This window comes from Mytilus galloprovincialis, chromosome 6, assembly GCF_965363235.1.
Source record: "Mytilus galloprovincialis chromosome 6, xbMytGall1.hap1.1, whole genome shotgun sequence".
Classification (NCBI taxonomy): domain Eukaryota; kingdom Metazoa; phylum Mollusca; class Bivalvia; order Mytilida; family Mytilidae; genus Mytilus; species Mytilus galloprovincialis.
Window position 1 is genome coordinate 52,086,192 of NC_134843.1, and position 19,590 is coordinate 52,105,781.

At 31.9% G+C, this 19,590-nt stretch overlaps 1 protein-coding gene across 1 annotated transcript; it reads right to left on the reverse strand.

Annotated features, from left to right (window-relative positions):
- Positions 1–5,065: 5,065 nt before the first annotated feature.
- Positions 5,066–17,187, reverse strand: LOC143079858 (monomeric sarcosine oxidase-like). Its single transcript, XM_076255493.1, has 9 exons — positions 17,034–17,187; positions 12,378–12,447; positions 11,571–11,627; positions 10,378–10,509; positions 9,613–9,826; positions 8,041–8,207; positions 7,475–7,661; positions 6,903–7,036; positions 5,066–5,353 (listed from the first exon to the last, which is right to left on the reverse strand). The coding sequence occupies exons 1-9, from the start codon at positions 17,125–17,127 to the stop codon at positions 5,173–5,175; spliced, it is 1,236 nt and encodes a 411-aa protein (XP_076111608.1). The 5' UTR covers positions 17,128–17,187; the 3' UTR covers positions 5,066–5,172.
- Positions 17,188–19,590: the final 2,403 nt, after the last annotated feature.

The window sequence follows — 19,590 nt, forward strand, 5'->3', positions numbered from 1 at the left end:
CAACCATCAATACTGTTTACAATATATTGACTTAATTTGTTTTAGACTTTTCCTTTTTATTCTGTGTATACAATTGATTGTTTATTGTATTATTTTCTCATATAAACCTTGAAAAAAAAAATATGTTCCCACAAAACGATAAAATGTTTTACATAATCAGATATTCAGCGAAATTGTCATAGATATACCATTAAACTACTATTCTCCTGACTCAAAAAATATAAAAAAAGATTATATCGGAAAATATATAATGAAAGTAAATTTCATTGAAATGAAACATTGAATCAAATTAGTTAATACAAACATACTTATATAAAAAGGAATACGAAAGTATACGTAATTTCACCAATCATAGATTACAAATTGATCTTAAAGTACTGATTAAAAAAGTTAGAAACCTGAAAATGTCAAGAGATATTAGTTTATGTCAGTTCTGCAATCCGATGAAAATTATAAAGATTTCACTTGATTTGTTCCGGATCCTCAACTATTAGGACAGTTTTTTTTTTATATTGAAAACTAATTTAAGGTCATACAAAATGACGTGAAATGTTGTTCAATAATGTTCACTGACAATCAACCAAAACGAATGAAGAAAAGGGGACTGTTTTTTTTTAATTTAACTCATAGCATTAATTACATGCATTACTCATGTTTATGATTGAAGCTTGTTTGATTGCATTTTATTTATTTGTCTTTCCTTTGATACCTATTTACTTTACAAGGTTATGTTAATTTTTATCACATATCACAGCTGTTCTGTTGATTTAATTTTCAGTAAAATCAAACTAATATGAAAATTGCATCAATTCTCTTAAAAAAAATACAGGACGAAAGACTTTTGCTGTAGTAAATTTATTCAGTTTGGTGGCGTTCGTGTTGATCACTTTAATTTTAAGTTTTTTATAATGTGTTTTTTTTTTTTGTTGTCTTTGCATCGTCATTTGTTTTTTTGTCATGACATTGCCAGGTTGTTTTGACTTTTGATTTTGAATTTCCATTGAGTGTTTTACCCCTGTTTTACATATCATAAAACTCCGAAATCATATCAATTATGTTTTTTTTTCTCTCTTTCAAATGTCGTTTGTAAATTATCTTTTTATTAACTGATAAAAATGTAGGTTAACAACTTAAATATTTTTTTAAATTTGTATCTCTTTACGTCGGTCATTATATTGAAAAGTTCATCATACAATTGTTTGCATATATGATCACTCTCGATTTTTCATATGAATCGTTTTGCAGTTTTTCATTATCATTCATCGCATACGAGTCCTTTGTGGAATTATTTAGTACTGGTTAACTACGAATTAAAACCTCAAACGAATTGACATTTTGCTATAGGTTTGTACGCAGACATTAATAAAACCAAATCAAATAACTCGAAATGAAAATTGATGAAATTGTTCGATGAAAACAATGATAATAAATATTGCATTCGTTTCTTTTGTTTTTATGTCAACATGTAGCTGTAAGAAGTTTTTATTCTATCACTTACAACAATCTGATATAGTATTTGTGTAAATAGTATTAATTTAGTACTGCTTAAAGTATATCTCAAAATCAATGTTTTTATCAACATATGTACGGAATCTGATGATTTACACAATAAACATTTAATAAGATGTTTTATACATCAATCGTAAGTCTTGTTCATAAAATAAAACTCTCAATTTAGTTTATTGAAGAATGATATCCCTATTATCGTCACTTGAACCATCTCAATTACTTAATGGTTTTGTATTGACTTAATCATACAATCTATTGATAGGCAGCAAATAATTCGAGTTTGCTAGGATTTTATGGAACCTTTGAACTGATTAAAAAGGAAAGTATTTTAGTTAGAATAAATAAAGACTTCTTCACAATGAATGGCATTTAAAATATTAAACAAGACATATAATAGATAGAATTAATCCGTTATTACATTTTACATTTTTGAAGTCAAAAGTCCACATGTCCATTAACAGTCAACGTTTGTAGAATGCGGTTGTGGGAAACACAAATCTGATTGGATGTGCTGTGTTACTTTGGTTGTAGGTGAAAATGTCAATAATTGCGGTACAGCAGTCACCATTACGTTATAATCTAAATCACTATAAATATAAACAAATATGTCAACAAAGAAAAACAAAAATGCATAACGACGAAGCTTTTGAGCAAAACAGAAAGACAATAATACAAAAAGCACAATAACACAATGACTGGATGTACAAAAACCGAGCCACGTCTGATAGATATTACAGAAAAGAAATAAACAGTAAACACTATAATTTCCAGACAAATAAAAAACACTACAACACGTTAACATGATGACAAACAAGGTCGGCACTCAGCTATACTGCAAGACCATCATGTATTATTTGTAAAATAATACAGAATATTTATGAACGAGGTATTGGTTTATTCCGATGAATCTTTTTTTTTTTTTTTTAAAAAAGAACATAACTTCATGACATAAACCTGTATATCAACTTTTTTGCTCCGACACTGGTGACGTTTTAAAAAGTCTGAGTAGCAGCTGCACGCTCTTGAATACAGAATGAGTTGGAAAATAAATATTCAATATGCTGGTGAAATCGGTATATTGCGAATACGATGTGGGGAATTGGCAATTTCAAAATTAAAATCGTTTCGTTTGTCATGAATTCTTGTACTTGGATGACCGCTAATGTCAAATTCGAGATTTAAGTCTACAAACCGAGACAGACGAAGTCATGTGTGTTGTTTCTTTAATATTCTAGATCTGGTGGATGTATATTGATGGAACATAGTCAGAAAAATTTCGATTGTTAATAGAAAGAACATCAGCAATATCATGAATATATCTGAATATGAAATTAAATCTGGCTTCTTTGATCTTCTTGTTTTTTTTAAAGAGTCTGAAGAAACTCTGACTCATTCAAAAATAAGTTGATGTCGGCAAGGAGGGCGCACAGTTTGTTCCCATAGGAAAGCCGACAATTTGTTGAAAAAGTCTACCTCCGTGTTTAACAAGCATATTGTCAGTAAGAATCTCCTGCATACTCAACACTTGTTTCTCTGTGTATCATGTTTACCTTTTTGTTCCACAGAACATGCCGTACGGTAACCCCCCCCCCCCCCAACAAAATTTATAGCGGAAATTTTTTCGACGATTTTTCAATTTCACATGGGGAATGGTGGTATTCGGGATTGAACAAAATCTAAAGTAGAACCATTTTCAGAGAAGGATCGCGATTGGAATATATCCAGAAGTTTTTTTTTTTTATTTAGAGTCAACAAATGATTCATAACACTACGCGAGTAAACATATTCAAAGTATATTTGAAGACACTCCTTTACTACGGACACATCTTTTTGTCAATCGAATGGACAATTTCTTCGTCGAACATGGAGATGAGCCGTTGTTTGTATGGAATTTGGTGAAGATAAGATGTCAAATGCAATCAAGGTAAATTCTCCAATGAAATGTTCATTGACGCCATGAAGGACTTCTGATTCGCCAAAATCTCATTCTTCTCAAAGGATTAATTTTAGTATGTGAGATTACAAGAGTGCTCATTAATTCTTAATTCCTTTACCAGATACCCGTAGTAGTACGATTCACATACACTGACCATAGTATTTGAAGCTTTGTCGGCAAGAGTTTTTTAAACCCGTAAAGTTACCAAATTAACTGGTCTTATGTTTACAAAAGGAACAATTTATGATTGTCGGCATAATAGATAAACTAGCATTTCCATATCTCAATTTTCAAGGAACTATTGCAATAAAACATTGAAATGAATTATGTAGGATTTGCTTGAAGAAATTCGTAGTGTTCATAGACACATACTATTATAACTATTGCACAGTGTGTTTATCGAATTAATTTACCAGATTTTTAATTTATAATATATAATTTTATATTAAAGGGAATTATATATTATGTGATAGAAATCCATTCCTGTTGTTAAGTCATGTATATTTGTAAAAGGTTTACATATTTGATTATAGTCGCCGTCACGTAAAATTGGCACCATGTTTTTTGTCAAAATTTTCTTAAATATCGACCGCGTTTACTAAAGATCATGTTTTTCAATTAGCGGAACTAAGATCCTGTCCAAATATCCACTACTGTTCTACCTTTTATTGTGTTTGCACTGTATAATCCTGACCTTCATATAATGCAAGATTAGTTTGTAAGGTGGAATCCGACATTGTTATTACCGGAAGTGCTGTCGTGGAGTTCCACGTGCTCTCCATTTTCTTATGTCTCTCGGAGCTTTTCGTCATCTTTACGTAAAAAGCGCGGGAAATTGTATCATCAATGACAATGATAGTACCGGTGAGTAACGAATGTTATCGAAAAAAGGATCCTCATGCAAACCAAGATGGCGGTTTTACAATGTAAATAATCTTAAAAAATGTGAAGGTCAGGATTATACAGTGCAAACACAATAAAAGGTAGGACAGTAGTGGATATTTGGACAGGATTTTACTTCCGCTAAATGAAAAACATCATCTTGAGTAAACGCGGCTGATATTTAATTTTTTTTTAACAAAAACATAGTGCCAATTTTACGTGACGGCGACTATACTGATATTCCAAAAGCCCCAACAATATTGAAGGTGAGTTTAACATGTTTAAAAAAGGCTTTTCTGATATTTTATAAAAGCAGTAAAACATGTAAAACGGCTACTGATTTTATAATTTGCTACACATTTCAAAGATTTTACAAAATCCCTGCTTTCACAAATAAAATGTAAACATATTTACGCTCGGTATGACCGTAAGTTACCCTTAATTGTCAAGTTATAAACATTTACGTCTTCATAACGAAATATATTTTGTAGATGTATCAAATAATTGTAAGAAAGATTTACATTTTACATGTTTACATTTTAGTTTATAGCTTTATTGAAATTAGAATGTTCAGTTAGTCTTTGAAATTTTTGCGGGGTTGCAGCGTTTAATTTCAGTTCCAATTTAAATATCATCAGTGACAATACATGGTTTGTTAAAGCGTGTTGTTTGTTATAGGTTATGCCGTTAATGCTTTTACAAATGTGGAATGTACCATTCACTAATTTCAAAACGTCATTGAACCTTCTTTCTTGAATACTTTTATTTAAATTATTGTTTAGACAAAATAAAAACTATAAAGTTTAATTATATTTCATTATTCATCGAATACACAGTTCAGACTATTACAGTTTCGAAGCTGAGCTCTGCTTTGTCGGAACTTTTCCTCCAGTGCCCATGTATAAAGTTGGTGTCCAGTCAGGGTTTGTGATCGCTTCTCTGTCTATATTAAACTGTGAAATATCATACTTGGTTTTGCCATCTATTGCCATTTCACTGAGTATTTTTCCTAAAAGACTGGCAAATCTGAAAACAAATATATCAAATAATATTAAGTGTACACTTTCCATAGGTTTCGTCCATATCACGTAGGCCATTAAATAAACGAAAGACAAATGGCACACAAATTATAAAAACATATTGGACAGTAAAGTAACAACATCAATCATCAACTATTGACTTCCTTCAAAACAAACTGTACACATACAACAACAAAACAATAACGAAAACCAAGGATGATTCAGATAAACTGGTACTAGCGCAACATGCTATACTAATAAGTTTTTGTTTTATTTTCATGTGCAGAAACCTCACCCTATTTGAGGATATGTAGTAAGAGTAAAAGAAAAATTCTAATAAAACAAAATCACAGTTCGTTGGTGACCTTCTGCTGTTGTCTTCTCTATGGTCGGGTTGTTGTCTCTTTGACACATTCCCCATTTCCATTCTCAATTTTATATATATATATATGTTCCAGACCGTATGAGTATTTGGACCGTACGCGTACGGTCTGACTAATATTTAGAATTTGGTCAAGTTTATTAGATACAAATGTATATAACAGATCAACATAACTTATATCTCAAATTAATATAAAAAGTTGAATAGTTATTGAAATAAAAACTTAATATTTTAACTATTTGTAAAAAAATCAGGCTTATTTAATCTGTTAACCTCCTGTACTTAGCATGTCAGTAATTCATTAATTACAGCCCAGTATGCTCATTGAAATTGAAGTTATCGGAAGTAAACATTATGTGGGAGGACAATTGTTTTAGAATATTTAGGAACTTTACAAAAAATGTATATGCAAAGGAACATGCGTGAACAAAACATGTTAATGTTGTAACAATCTATATGACGTTCCTTGTGGAAGCAAGTGTCATCTTGGGCCAGAGTAACAAAATAGGATTCACGGATATAAAATTAAACAAATATTTAATTTGAATTGTTGGCTTATTCACTTTATCCATCTAATTGTATTAATAACAATTTGTATAACTAAAAATAAAGATTTTGATAAATGTTTATTAACATTTAACCTATATGATCCCAAAACATGTATGATCAGCTGGACCGTACGCGTATACTCATACGGTCCGACCGTACGCGTATGGTCGGACCGTACGAGTATACGTATACGGTCCGGACCGTACGCGTACGGTCCAAATACTCGTATGGTCTGGAACATATATATACAAGGATGATATGTTTAGTTTTCACTATTACATGTATGGTGTTTACTGTTGTCATTTCCTACAGTCTTGTGGTATTTGTGCTATTGAGTAAATACAAATTTTTCTATAGTATTTCTTCAATTTATTAGATGATTATTGTATGTTGACGGCTTATAGTTCAATCATCACGGGAGACCATCATGTGACTTTGTGGGGCTTGTTTCATTTATCTCTCGTCATATTCTTGATATTAATATTACTTCGCAGTATCTTTTTTTTTAATCCTTATGTGATGTTATTATGACGGAAAATAATGAATGATTTTTTTTCTCGCATAAATGGTCCTATTTTCCTACTTATTCTAATAATTCTACATAATCACATAGTATACCACGTACTTAAACGCATGACCAGCTCCACAACAGACGATCACATTATCCCATCCACTCTTAGAACAATCATCCACAACAAAATGACGGTCCGGTGTCATTGTGTAGAGACATGTCTTAGTGTACATTATAGGTCCTAGGGACTAAAAATATTTATTCATTTGTAAAGAGGAGAAAAAAAAATGAAATATACATTAAATATAAATAGATTCTTATTTTCGAGTCTTAAATATACATGATTGCATGTATTTGTTATACAACATGTACAATGTGTAATACTATATTTTTTTTTAGAACATACTGTGCAATAGCTATTTCAAATGTCTAATCTTTTGATTAACAATAAGTTTTGGTTGTTTTTCTTTATTTGTTTTTCTTCGGTCGTTTTTCGGGTGTTATTATTTTCTTTTCTAATTTCTTTTCTTATCAGATTTGTCTTTACTGTCATTTTGTTCTCTTGTGGTGAGTTGTCTCATTGGCAATCTTATCACATCTTCTTTTTTATAGTATCATTTTTTACATTCGATAAAAGGATAGAAATCATGTATTTGACGGTTTGTCTGATATATAAACAATATTACCCTTGGTATTGTTCTCTCCAGATGTTTTATACAAGCTTGTTCTCTTGTCTTGTCTGGTTCATAATTCCGTGTGTCAACGGAAACAACTGGACCACCAGCGTCTATCCCAATTTTGCTACCTGAATTACCATGCATTGGCATCCCATAAAAGTCGTATTTAGGTGAGTGATAAATCCATATCGGGTACCTTAAAATAAATGAGAAATAAAGGATGAAAGGATATAAATGGCACGGATTGTGCTCAAGTTAAGATACACAGAACATGAATTGTGAGAGCGAAATTTTAAAGATATCAAACAAAAGGATAAATTTCACATGTATGCAATTTTTTGGTAAATAAAGTATTCAGCAATTGTTGTTTAATCTACAACAAGAACTCAACTAACGTATATACTTTATAATGTTAATGCGTACTGGTTACATGTACCTCGTATACTACATTGACTACGCTCTGACATCATACGTATACCGTATAACCAGTCCACATAAAGACCAATAGATTGCAGTGCGATCTCGGGATGTTAAATGTTCTCCTATATTCAAAATTGATTATAATTTCAACCTACTTTGCCTTTGTAAAATCTTTTACGTTTGGTGTAGCAAAATATGTGACTTGTTCTTGTGTAACATAAACTGGTATATGGACACCAATAGATCCAAGAACATGGTTTATCCAAGCACCAGCAGTGACTATTAGACGACGACACTGAAATATGCCTTTTGGGGTATGTACCTGGAAAGGATAAGAGATATATTTTGACAAATGATCTAAAACAATGCGAATTATACAACACAAGACGACTTGCTTTATTTCTATTTGTTTTTCTATAATCAAATATTATAAGATAACAATGTACACCTTTGAGATACTTCAAACCAACATTCTTATTGGCAACCCTACCATCATGACTATGTAAAGTAGAAACTTACATGTATCTTTACATATTTGCCCTATATTTATATGTTTAAGGGGGCTCGCGGGACTAAATCATTTTTTTTTTCCTAATATAAGATTTCGCTATATTTTTTTTTTATAAATGAACTCTATCATAATAAAAAATTATTCTTAATAGAAGAATGAAATAAAAAAATGGGGTCACCGTTCATTTAAGCTCACAATCTGCCACCGAAAGAAGCATACATTTTTGTTAATGTCCTTTTTTTCTGTTGAACTAATAGGAGAAATAGAGCTAATATCGAAACAAAAACAAAAAAGAACTAAATTACAGAAATCGCTAAAATTTTACAAATATTTAGTTTATGTACAGCTTATTTGAAAACAATAATAAAAAGTATAGGTCACCGAGGAGTTAAAAAAGCTATTTCAATTTTATAGCCAAAAAATGGCATTTTTGCACCAAAGGAAGATAATTTGGAGCTTTTTTCAATGATATAAACATGTTAAAAGTCATCTGGGCCAAACCGAATCGATTTTTCTGGTTGAATTTTGTACCATGTCATAAAGTTATATCTAATAGTGTAATAAATCAAATTTATAATGCAAGAAAAAACAAATGTTTAATTTTTGGCAGAAATTTTTGTACCCGCGAGTCTCCTTAAATTGTCAAATATATGTCATCAATATGATTTTCGATTCCTTCTTAAACAAAATGTCCGAATACTTAATTCTAGTGAGTCCAAGAAGTTCGTATCTTTTAATAAAATATAAATTACTACTGATTATTAAAAAATATTTTTACAAACAAGTATGTTTTTTGATACATTGAAACATTTTCTTTAAAGTTAACATCTATTTTTAGGTTTTCAATTCGGCTTCTTATATTTTAAGCGGACTTAAACTGAGTTTAATTGTTATTACTGTTGCCTTTATTTAAACTGAGTTGCACCTAAAATGGAATACAGATACTTATACATGTATATAGTAAAGACGCTGAGACTTATTGGACCAATTAGGTTTTGAAACAAAAATAATTAGTTGGTTCTCCTACCAAATTGTATGATTCAGTAGATTAACGTTATCTTATTGATGCTGCATTAACGCAAATATCTCAATAATACAGTTACTTGATCAGAAGGAAAAAAACATTAGCAACCCCTCCCCCTAAAAACAATAACATTTAATTATATTTTTTATTAAGACAACTCCCTTACTGTAAATGTTATCATCATCAACATACCAGTACTCTTCCATTAGGCAACTTTTCAATTTTCTGGACAGGACAGTGGTCTAAAACAGTAGCTCCATTGGCTCTAGCAAGTTGAATATGAACAGAGTTTGCAAGAGCTGCATCTACGAGTCCAGCTATTGGTTGATAAATTGTATCGTATGTGTCATCTATTTCAAACTGTGGAAATTTAGCTCTGAGCTGGCTTCCCGTTAGTCTTTCAAAACTGACAAAATGAAGATTAAAATAATATGCTTTAAAAAATCTCATCATTTAGCACTTTTTTTTGTCTCAGACACTTGGTTATTTGATTGCATTTGTTACTTGGAGTTTAACACCACTTTCAGGACTATTGTGTTATTTCTTTGTGGTCGTCAGTTTCTTTTGGGGGAGGAAGCTTGTCCGAAGGACTGAACTTCGGTGGAACACTTATAATCCTAACCTATTGATATTAGAATCGAGCAAAACTGCGACCGACAGGATTCGAACTCACTTACTCAGTTCGCACAGTCTAGAGACACAGTAATTCATTACTTAGACTCGGCTATCCAGCCTCCGGGAAATAAATACATGTATTGGGTAGTGTCTTTGCAGAGAGGTTCTTAGTCTTCTTTTATATGATTATAACAACGAACATGTTTATGTAACTAAGGTATCAAAAGTAAGGTTAAAGGTTCGATACTCTCTCCACATGCTCACACTTGAATTATTCGCATATCTAAATAAAAAAAAAAAAACAATATTATATTAAACAATTACTTGTAACGTTAAAAATACCTGATATTATTTTCGGCCATTGCTTTAGCATAAGCGTCGATGACGTGAGACATTTCGTCTTTCCTGGTAAATTGCACTCCTCCTGTATTGTAGACTAACTGTAGACCGGATTCCTTCTCTACTGCTTCCCATCTTTGTAAATTAAAATTAAGTAGGTAAATGAGTCGAGAAAAGATTGACACCCCATCCCTCCTTTCCCCCCAAAAAAAAACACAACACCGTGGTTTTCTTCTATACACATTGCGTCATGAAATTAACGGTTTTGACTTTAATTTTTTGTTTACTCTTCAACCGTGTTGTTGACTGAAAATTTTCTATCAAATTGCCATGATATACGAGTGTCTTGATAGGGATTTTAGAATAGAGAATAACGGATCATTACTGCAGAACGCTGAGCCAAAAGATATACAATAGAGAAAACAAAAGAATAGTGCAGAGGCTAAAAGAGAGAAATAATGAGATCATAATCGAGGGGGGGGGGGGGGTGAATAGCGGGACCAAAAGAATTGAGAAATACTGACCTTAAAATAATTAAAAATAAAAAAATAAATCCATGATAAATATAAAAACAAATGTTACTTTTATGAAAAAAAAATGACCCGATGGAACAACGACAGTCACTACGCTAAGGACCCAATCCAGACCCTCCTTTTGTTCATCAAACAAACCGATGTTTATCAATACACACTAAAAAGATATAGAATGTACTCCATTTCCCTTTTTGACAGCTCAGGGAACGACCGATTAACTTCCCGGGGGAGACTTATGTTTTTTTTTTTTTTTTTTTTAAATATTTTGATCCCGATTTTGATGGAGGAAACAAATGCTGGTCAAGTGGATAACAAACAAAATTATTATGAATGCCAATTCACCCTTCCCCCCATGCTGGTCAAGTAGATAACAAACAAAATTATTATGAATGCAAATTCACCATTCCCCCATGCTGGCCAAGTAGATAACAAACAAAATTATTATGAATGCAAATTCACCCTCCCCCCCCCCCCCCACCACCCGATGTTTTAATGTTAAATATTGGAAAAAAAATAGCCCGATTGATCGCGTCAAAAAACTTAACAAATGTGTGACAAAGAACCCCAGCCCCCTCTCACTTTGAAGTTAAACGGTTGCTCCATTACTTATATTAACATGCACGTCTATTTTGCGCATACAATTGTTGGTTATAAAGTACTTACGCTTTGTAGGTATCTGGTGTAAGTTTAGTATATCTGTTATCGTGGTAAGCTAATCGTCTGTAAATAAAGATGATGAAAAATCACGAAATTTTACATTGCGCATCACTGTTGCAAACTAAACAAATTGATGATTAATAACTTTTGGTTTGCGTTTTCCTGATGAAATTACATGTTAACCAGGGAAAGCGTTATATAAATATTTTTACGCACCACATGTATAAAAGATTTTGATTTACTTTTCAAAAGTATACTCAAGATCTAAGACACTCACAACATGCAAAAGTCAAACTATATGACAATTACAATCTGCCAATATTAGTTAAAGATGGATTTCATTAACAATGTCAGAGTTCTTATCTAATATGTTGAAAGTATATTTAATTTTCCTATTTTTAGGCAATTCAAATGCCTAGTAAAACAGTTATCAGTTGAATATTAGTTTTAATAAAAAGTGTGGGCTTACAATATTTCATATGGCACACAAAAAAACCAACAAAGAACACAAAACTAAAGCATTCAATTAAATGAAAAACTAGTGAAGTTGCTGGTTGCCATACTTTGTTTTAGCTTTAATAATCAGTTCGGAAGTTTTCCCTCTATATATTTTCTTTTTCTCATTTTATCTTTCTGTGACCGTTTATGGTTCAATATACGGAATGGAGTTTGCCTATTGTTGATAGCCGTACGAAGACCTATGGTGACTTATATTTACATTCTTCGGTCTCAGGTATAATATTGTTATCTCATTAACAATCATATCACATCTTCATAAATTTATAATGGAAACCTTCACAATAAAATATTTACATGATCCTTGAGTGATCCTGTGAACCTCCATTATGATGTCCAAGTTCAAACTGTTCAAGACCGAGAACATCTATTAAAATCATACAATAGATATACATTATAGAAATGTTTAGCACAGTTTTAAGTACGAAGGTCCAAGGTCGCTGCTGTATATATTTACTGGTATATGTAATCTATGCCAGTGGCGGATCCAAGAGGTTGATGAGGGCGTATTCCCCCTCTGCATCGCCAAAAAAGGTTCATGTTTCGAACCATTTATTGAATCTTTTTAGCGTTAAAATCATCAGCATAAAAAATTGCATCCCTCCAGTCAGCAGTTTTTATAGACTTTTTCTAGAATTACACCCTTTTAAAAAGTATGCATCCACCCCATGATCTATCATTAGACAAGTAGATAACATCAATCGGGTACACATCAATCGTCCAATAGGTTTGGTGTAAACACGGCATTAACAGTGAGAGAAAAAAAACATGACTTTGTGAAATACCAATATACAGGTATCCACATTTTGAGGACCCATGTATGGGCAATGTATATACACATCATATTTCATATTGACATGCATGTTTTTTGGCTGTAAACATATTGGCCCTAATGGATATTACACCGTAGTGGAGTAACATAGTTTTGCTGGAGACAAAAGGAAATATATATTTACTATGATAACTGGACTTACACGGTTCATACAAATAGTTATGCATTGTCAGGGATAAGATATTCCCGAATTCGTGGTGCACAAAACCATGGGCGAATCACCTCTCTTACAATATAAGTTTAATCCGTAATTTGTTTGGTTTACCTCCAACAGGGTCGCTCTAATTAAAGCCAAGGATGTACAAGTACCGAAACACTCAAAGATGTTATACTCAATTTCATCTGAGGTAAAATTTTCCTGCGAGAGATAGAACATTACTCGCCATCCCCTGAACTAGCGTATAAATTAATTAAAGTGCTGGATAGCACCTCTGGAAAGTTTGCAACTGTAGCTGTGTATTATTCCAAAAAGGTTATAGACGTGTATTATTTCAAAAATGTATTTCATCACAGCTTGGATGTTTTAAACTAAACCATTGTCTCGTCAGTAATTATCAAAAATCACTTTTTTATGTTTGTCATAAAAAGTTTTGATATTTTCTATTGCAACCTAAAACTGTAGATCTAGAATATTGAAATATACAGAAATCTGTTAAAGGCTTTTATCAAAAATAGGGAACGTTCCATTGGACACAAATGATGCCCCCGCTAGCATTAATGTTATAAAGGGTCACAACTCAAGAACTGTAAATATGAGGCTACCAAAATGTGTACTTGATCTGAGTTATGGGGTAATAAGCATTGTGTATACATTCTAATTACACAGTTTTGCGCAATAGATTTGTAAGATCTTGACATTTGTTTTGTGTCAGAAACCTATATATTATGTCAAAAATTTGATCGCAATCCAAATTCAGAGCTATATCAAGCTTGAATGTTGTGTCCATACTTGCCCCAACTGTTCAGGGTTTAGACCTCTGTGGTCGTATAAAGATGTGCCCAGCGGAGCATCTGGTTCCATTTGTAACGAGGCACAACCCTAGAGCAGTAAAAATTACTCCACCACAATTCAAACTTGATCTTTGTTTTATTGTTAAAAGTATTACAATGCATAAGTTTTATAACATTTGGTTGAGCGAACTAAAGTTAGATAACTGAAACGAAAATATTCAGCAATTTTTTACATATGTAAAGGGGCATAACTCTAAAATGGTATAACTATTGCCACCAAAATTCAAACTTGATCAGTGTTTGTGGTAATGAGCAGTGTGTATAAGATTCATAGCATTTGGTTAAAACAAACTAAAGTTAGAGTTCAGAAACTAAAATTTCCAGAAACTTTCCTATTTGTAAAGTAGCATAAAACGCTAGAATGATAAAAGTGACGCAACTAAAATTCAAACTTGACTGGTGAATTGTGGTTATAAGCATTGCGTATAAGTTTCATACAATTTGGTTCCGGCAAACTAAAGTAAGAGAACAGAAACGAATTTTGGGATGTACGGAGGTACATGTACGTACAAGTAAGGGAAGGACGTACATACTTACAGCAGAACAAGGATAAAACTCAATACGGTGGGAGCATAACAACAGCAGTATGACCACAGGAATAAAAAAATTATATACACTAGATTCATAGAGGTGCTTATAACCTGTAACACATTTTAGTTGCTGTTGTGAAATTATGCATTGTCTTATGAGTAAATAACATTTGAGAATTTTGTTTTAAGCCATTTGATTTGATATATTACGGTAATCATTGCCTCTGTGTTTGGATGACAACGCAATTGAAATCTATTTATATAGGGCAGGGTATACCTTAAAACTTTTCCAGATGCACAGGTTTGTATGTAATCTATCTAAAGTTTGAGGTGAAAATGCAGCCATTTGAGCCAAAGGGCACACATCATTAATCATTTCTACAGAACTTGTCTTGATACCCTGAGCTAAAATATTCGAAGAAGTAGATGCTTACTCGGTAACTTTTAATACGGATGCTATATGGTACGAATTTACAATAATACACCAGTGGTACGATGTAAATTATTGGAAGAAGACCGAAGAAGAACTGACGTTGGGTCAATGTTTTTCTGCTGTCAGTTTGAACCACTTGAGCATGCTGAACGAGTAAAGTTCCTTATATCCACATTGGAATGTGAAACAATTAGTATTTAAATAACGGAACTAAGTTTTCAAATGATTCTTGGCATCAAAATCTTCCGATCGATGTTTAGATAAAAACAATGCTTTATTAAATTATTTTTTTTTTATCAAATCCGGTATTTACCTTTACTCGTTCTTGGCGTGAGACGTTAGACATATAATTTAATTTTAATTATCGAGTATTTTATATTCTTTCACCTATGTTTTGTTTATATCACTTATCACTTTTCAATTATCCGACGGCTTGGTCAAAATGTCAACTTGTTCTCGCATTTTAATCAGTCATTCCCGATTCTTTCGATACTCTCGGGATTTTACCACGTTTACGTACGTACATATAGTAAACAGGTAAAAGTAGAGCGGGAAAATGTTCATTCATGAAATATTCATGAATGAATGAAAACGCAGTCTCGCGTAGATTTCTTGTGACTTTCTCTTCAGCGCATGGCAGATCCGCGAAGTAGTGTTTGTGATACTCATTTTTAAAATGAAGTTAAATTCATTTGAATGGTCAGTGAACATTCATTTCTTTTTTATTCAAGCTGTAGTCTTTTCAGTCAAAACAGTAGTAACTTAAAATTTTAAAAGAATCTTCCAAGTATCAGAACTCAGACACTAGTACTACACTATCTCGGAGCAGAATATATTGCGATAATCTGTCAACCGGAAGTTTGAGGCCGACGCCTAAGGAAAGTAGCAATAGCAAGCTATAGCAAACTTTCCAAAAACTATGACTGATTATCAAAATATTTACGTCATAATCGCCAAACAACAACTATATTGCCTTATTTGGTTATGTGTAACGTAGTATTGTACATCAATTAAAAAAAAAATGATTAAACAGATTCTAAAAGGGATTGCTTATATAGAAGTTTCTTGTCAAAAAGAAAGAGACACAATGAAAGAAACATTTTTTTATCCAGAGGACAATAGCTGCTAATATGACTCTTGTGTCAAAATAAAACCAAATTGAATGCTTTTTTATTTTATATTTACCCCTTATACATGTTATACTTAGTGCTTAATTTTTTTCCCCAAATTTAACATCAATTAATATCAATACCAGTTGAAAACACAGAGGTTAAACATTATTCTGTTATCTCTGGACACCTACTCCCCGTTGTGAAATCGTTTTTCGAAAAATGGGTCAGTAAAAAAAACTTTATAATACTACAATAGATATGTCCTTTCAATAATTTTGACCGAAATGACGGGTTGACATTTTTACTGTCAGTAACAAAATGGGAGCATTTTTGACACGGAAGAATTGTATCTTTGCACCATACATATCTACACCTATCTCACCATCTGTAGTTAACTTGTTACAAGGGTTCGTTGTAAAGTGGCTAGCTTTAATCCCGTTTCAATTGTTTGCACTTGTCCTAAGTCAGGAATCAGATGTTCATTGGTAATCGGCTGTTTATGTGGTTCATAAGGTTTCTCGTTTCTCGTTTTTATATACAATAGACCGTTGGGTTTCCCGTCTTTAGGAATGTTTTTTTTGTTGTTGTTTGTTTTTGTGTTTTGTTTTTTTTTTTTTGGGGGGGGGGGGGGCTTTATAGCTTACTGTTCGGTGTGAGCCAATGTTTCGTGTTGAATGCCGTACCTTGACCTATACTGGTTTACTTTTATAAAGTGTTACTTGGATGGAGAATTGTCGCATTGGCACCCATACCACATCGTCTTATATCTATTAATTTAAGCAATAATTCATGGTAACATCAATTTCTAACGCATATACTATGAGATAAGAACATGCTTATCTGTACAGCATGCACATGTTAAACTACCGGACAGAAACGCCAAAGGAGCATTATAGATCTATTTATTCGTTACATGCCATTATGTGACATTCACCATTACACTGGTATATGCATAGTGGGATATGCATGTATATACTTAATGAATGATTAAGTGTCTATCACTTGAAATTGAATTGAAAATATATAGAAACGTACCTATACCGGCTTTTTTCGAGAGCCAATATAACGTCCCACTACCAACTCCACCACAGCCGACAACAATGTACTCAAAATAACTTCTTCCGTCCATGATATTATTTCTATTATTTACTTACAGACCTCACGAGATAAATAAACCTGACATACTTATTTAAAGATAAAATTGTCAAGGCTAAATAGTAATATACCTGTATAAAACCGTTCGTTCGTTTCAATGAACATGATGAATATACTGAATTATAATGAAAGCACACTAGATAAAAATAGATAATTAAGGACACCCGATTTGAATATGTATGCATCCTGTTTATATTTGTTAGGATGTACGTTATTGAATTGGTTTATGATGAAAAAAGTAATATCAATGGTAATATCAATGGTAATGGCTCTTCGGATTTAAACTTTTCAAAATATAACTTTTATTAATTCTAAACACTAGAAAACGTAAATTTGAAGAACCATTTAGAAACAAACATTTTCAAACACAAAAATTGAAAATGATTTCATTTACAAAAAGAATGACCGTGTCTAAGGCTTGAAGTAATTGGTTATTTAATTTTACATTGTTTTTACTTCATTTTTTATATGTCACAAAATTAACTATTGTGTTCAGTTTTTGTTGTTTTTATTTACAGCAACTAACAATTTCAACAAAAAGCTGTGTTGAAAAGTTTTCCAATTTAAATGCATTTCAGTCTGGTTTAGCACCATACTTTAATTCAAACAAAACGAGAGGATTTTAAAAACCAATGTGCACTTAAAGTACATTTGTGTAGATTCATGGTATACCGCCATCTTGGATCGTACAATCGGAGTACAAAATCGGTCTATTCATTTGCTCAAATCTGCAAATTTTGAAACAGATTTGCAATTTAATAGCCAGAAATAGGAAGATGTGGTGTGAGTGCGAATGAGACAAATCTCCATCCAAATAACAATTTATAAAAGTAAACCATTATAGGTCAACGTACCGCATTCAACACGGAGCCACACCGAACAAAAAGCTATAAAGGGCCCCAAAATTACTATTACTTTTGTAAAACCATTCAAATGGGAAAACCAACGGTCTAATCTATATAAAAAGGGCTGTTTATCTTAATACAATGGTGATTTATTGTATTATCAAATTATTTAAGCAAAGATAAGATCTTGCGTTTTTTTTTCTTCAAATAAGCCATTTAAGGGGAGGTACAAAAACAAAAAATGTAATTCTTTCAGTAAAAAATTAAATTGGACTGATAGGGAAATTTTTAATTTTTATTTGTAGCAAGAAAAAAAATTCGGAGACACCATTTTTTTAATTTTATTATCTTAAAACATATTATAAAACCAATCTTCTCGCAATTTATTTCATAATTTTATCTCATATATTTTTTTTATGCACACAAATGTGTTTTTTTATGAACAATCTAACCAAATTTAGGCAATTTTCAACGACTCATAGCTTGGGAAATAGCACGGTGATCCATTCTTTATATCATATTTTTGAAAAAACATCATGATAGTAAAATCTTCATTTTGGCAAAGTATAATAAAATTCTATCTTAAGAAATATATATCGATGATCTACCTAAAACCTTTTCCTTTGAAAAGGCTTACTGTTTTAATTAGGTTCGTGGTACTTAAGTGTTGTGTGGACTTGTCTGTCCTTTTGTTAACTTTCTTTTCGAATTAAAAGTTTTGAATATTCCCTTGGTATCTTGAATTTTACATGAGAAAACACAATTACATGAAAAAATAACATATGTAAAGGGTGCGGGGAGGTAGAACACCACACATTTCTCAACTTTCCCCAAAAACATACATAATGTTTAGTTACAATTTATTGAATCTAGTGACATTAACTGTTTCACACAGTACAATAAAAGATCTAACGCATCTATCTTGTAAACTGTGAATACTGCAAATATTTCATGACATCAACAAACTATGTGAAAAAAATCCCTCATAATATTTAGTAAACATTGCCGAATTAGTGACAGAGTTCGTGTTTACTGCTTATCAGCAACAGAAAAGTTCACTGTTATATATATAACAAACATTGATATGGGTTCGAAATCGATCAACATACAAATGTATATACTCAATCCAATTTCACACATTCAGGTATATAAGCTAGGATCCTTTTTAAAACAGTCTATTTAACTGAAGACAGGGGGCTCTTAAAATATTTACTTTTATTGTGTATATTAATGATCTTGTTGTTATTTTTTATTTTCATTTTGTTATGTTGTGTCACATACTATAAATATGTAGTTATATGGCAATAAAGATTTGAATTGAATTGAATATAAGGCAATTAGTTTTGACTCTGACAGAAAGATACCTCATTCGCAATTATACTGAATCTCCTTATTTTCAAAAGTCTATAAAACACTACACAGAAGTGGAGAAACAAGTCTTTAGAATAACTAAAACCAGGATACAATATCGGAAGAATCAGTTCTCTCGCCACTTTCAACCGTCGTATTGTTCATGACAAATATTTTATATACAAGTGGGTTGATGATAGATAAAGAAAAGGGATTGAAGACCGAATTGTTGTTTTGACAAA

Bases quoted from the DNA above. Each gene is read 5' to 3' on its own strand.
- LOC143079858 (XM_076255493.1), bottom strand. From the start codon at position 17,127: ATGGACGGAAGAAGTTATTTTGAGTACATTGTTGTCGGCTGTGGTGGA. The intron at 8,208-9,612 runs GTATGTTGATGA...TATCCTTTCCAG, and splicing joins TGCCTAATGGAAGAGTACTG to GTACATACCCCAAAAGGCAT. The intron at 7,037-7,474 runs GTAATATTGTTT...AAATATTTTTAG, and splicing joins TGGAGAGAACAATACCAAGG to TCCCTAGGACCTATAATGTA.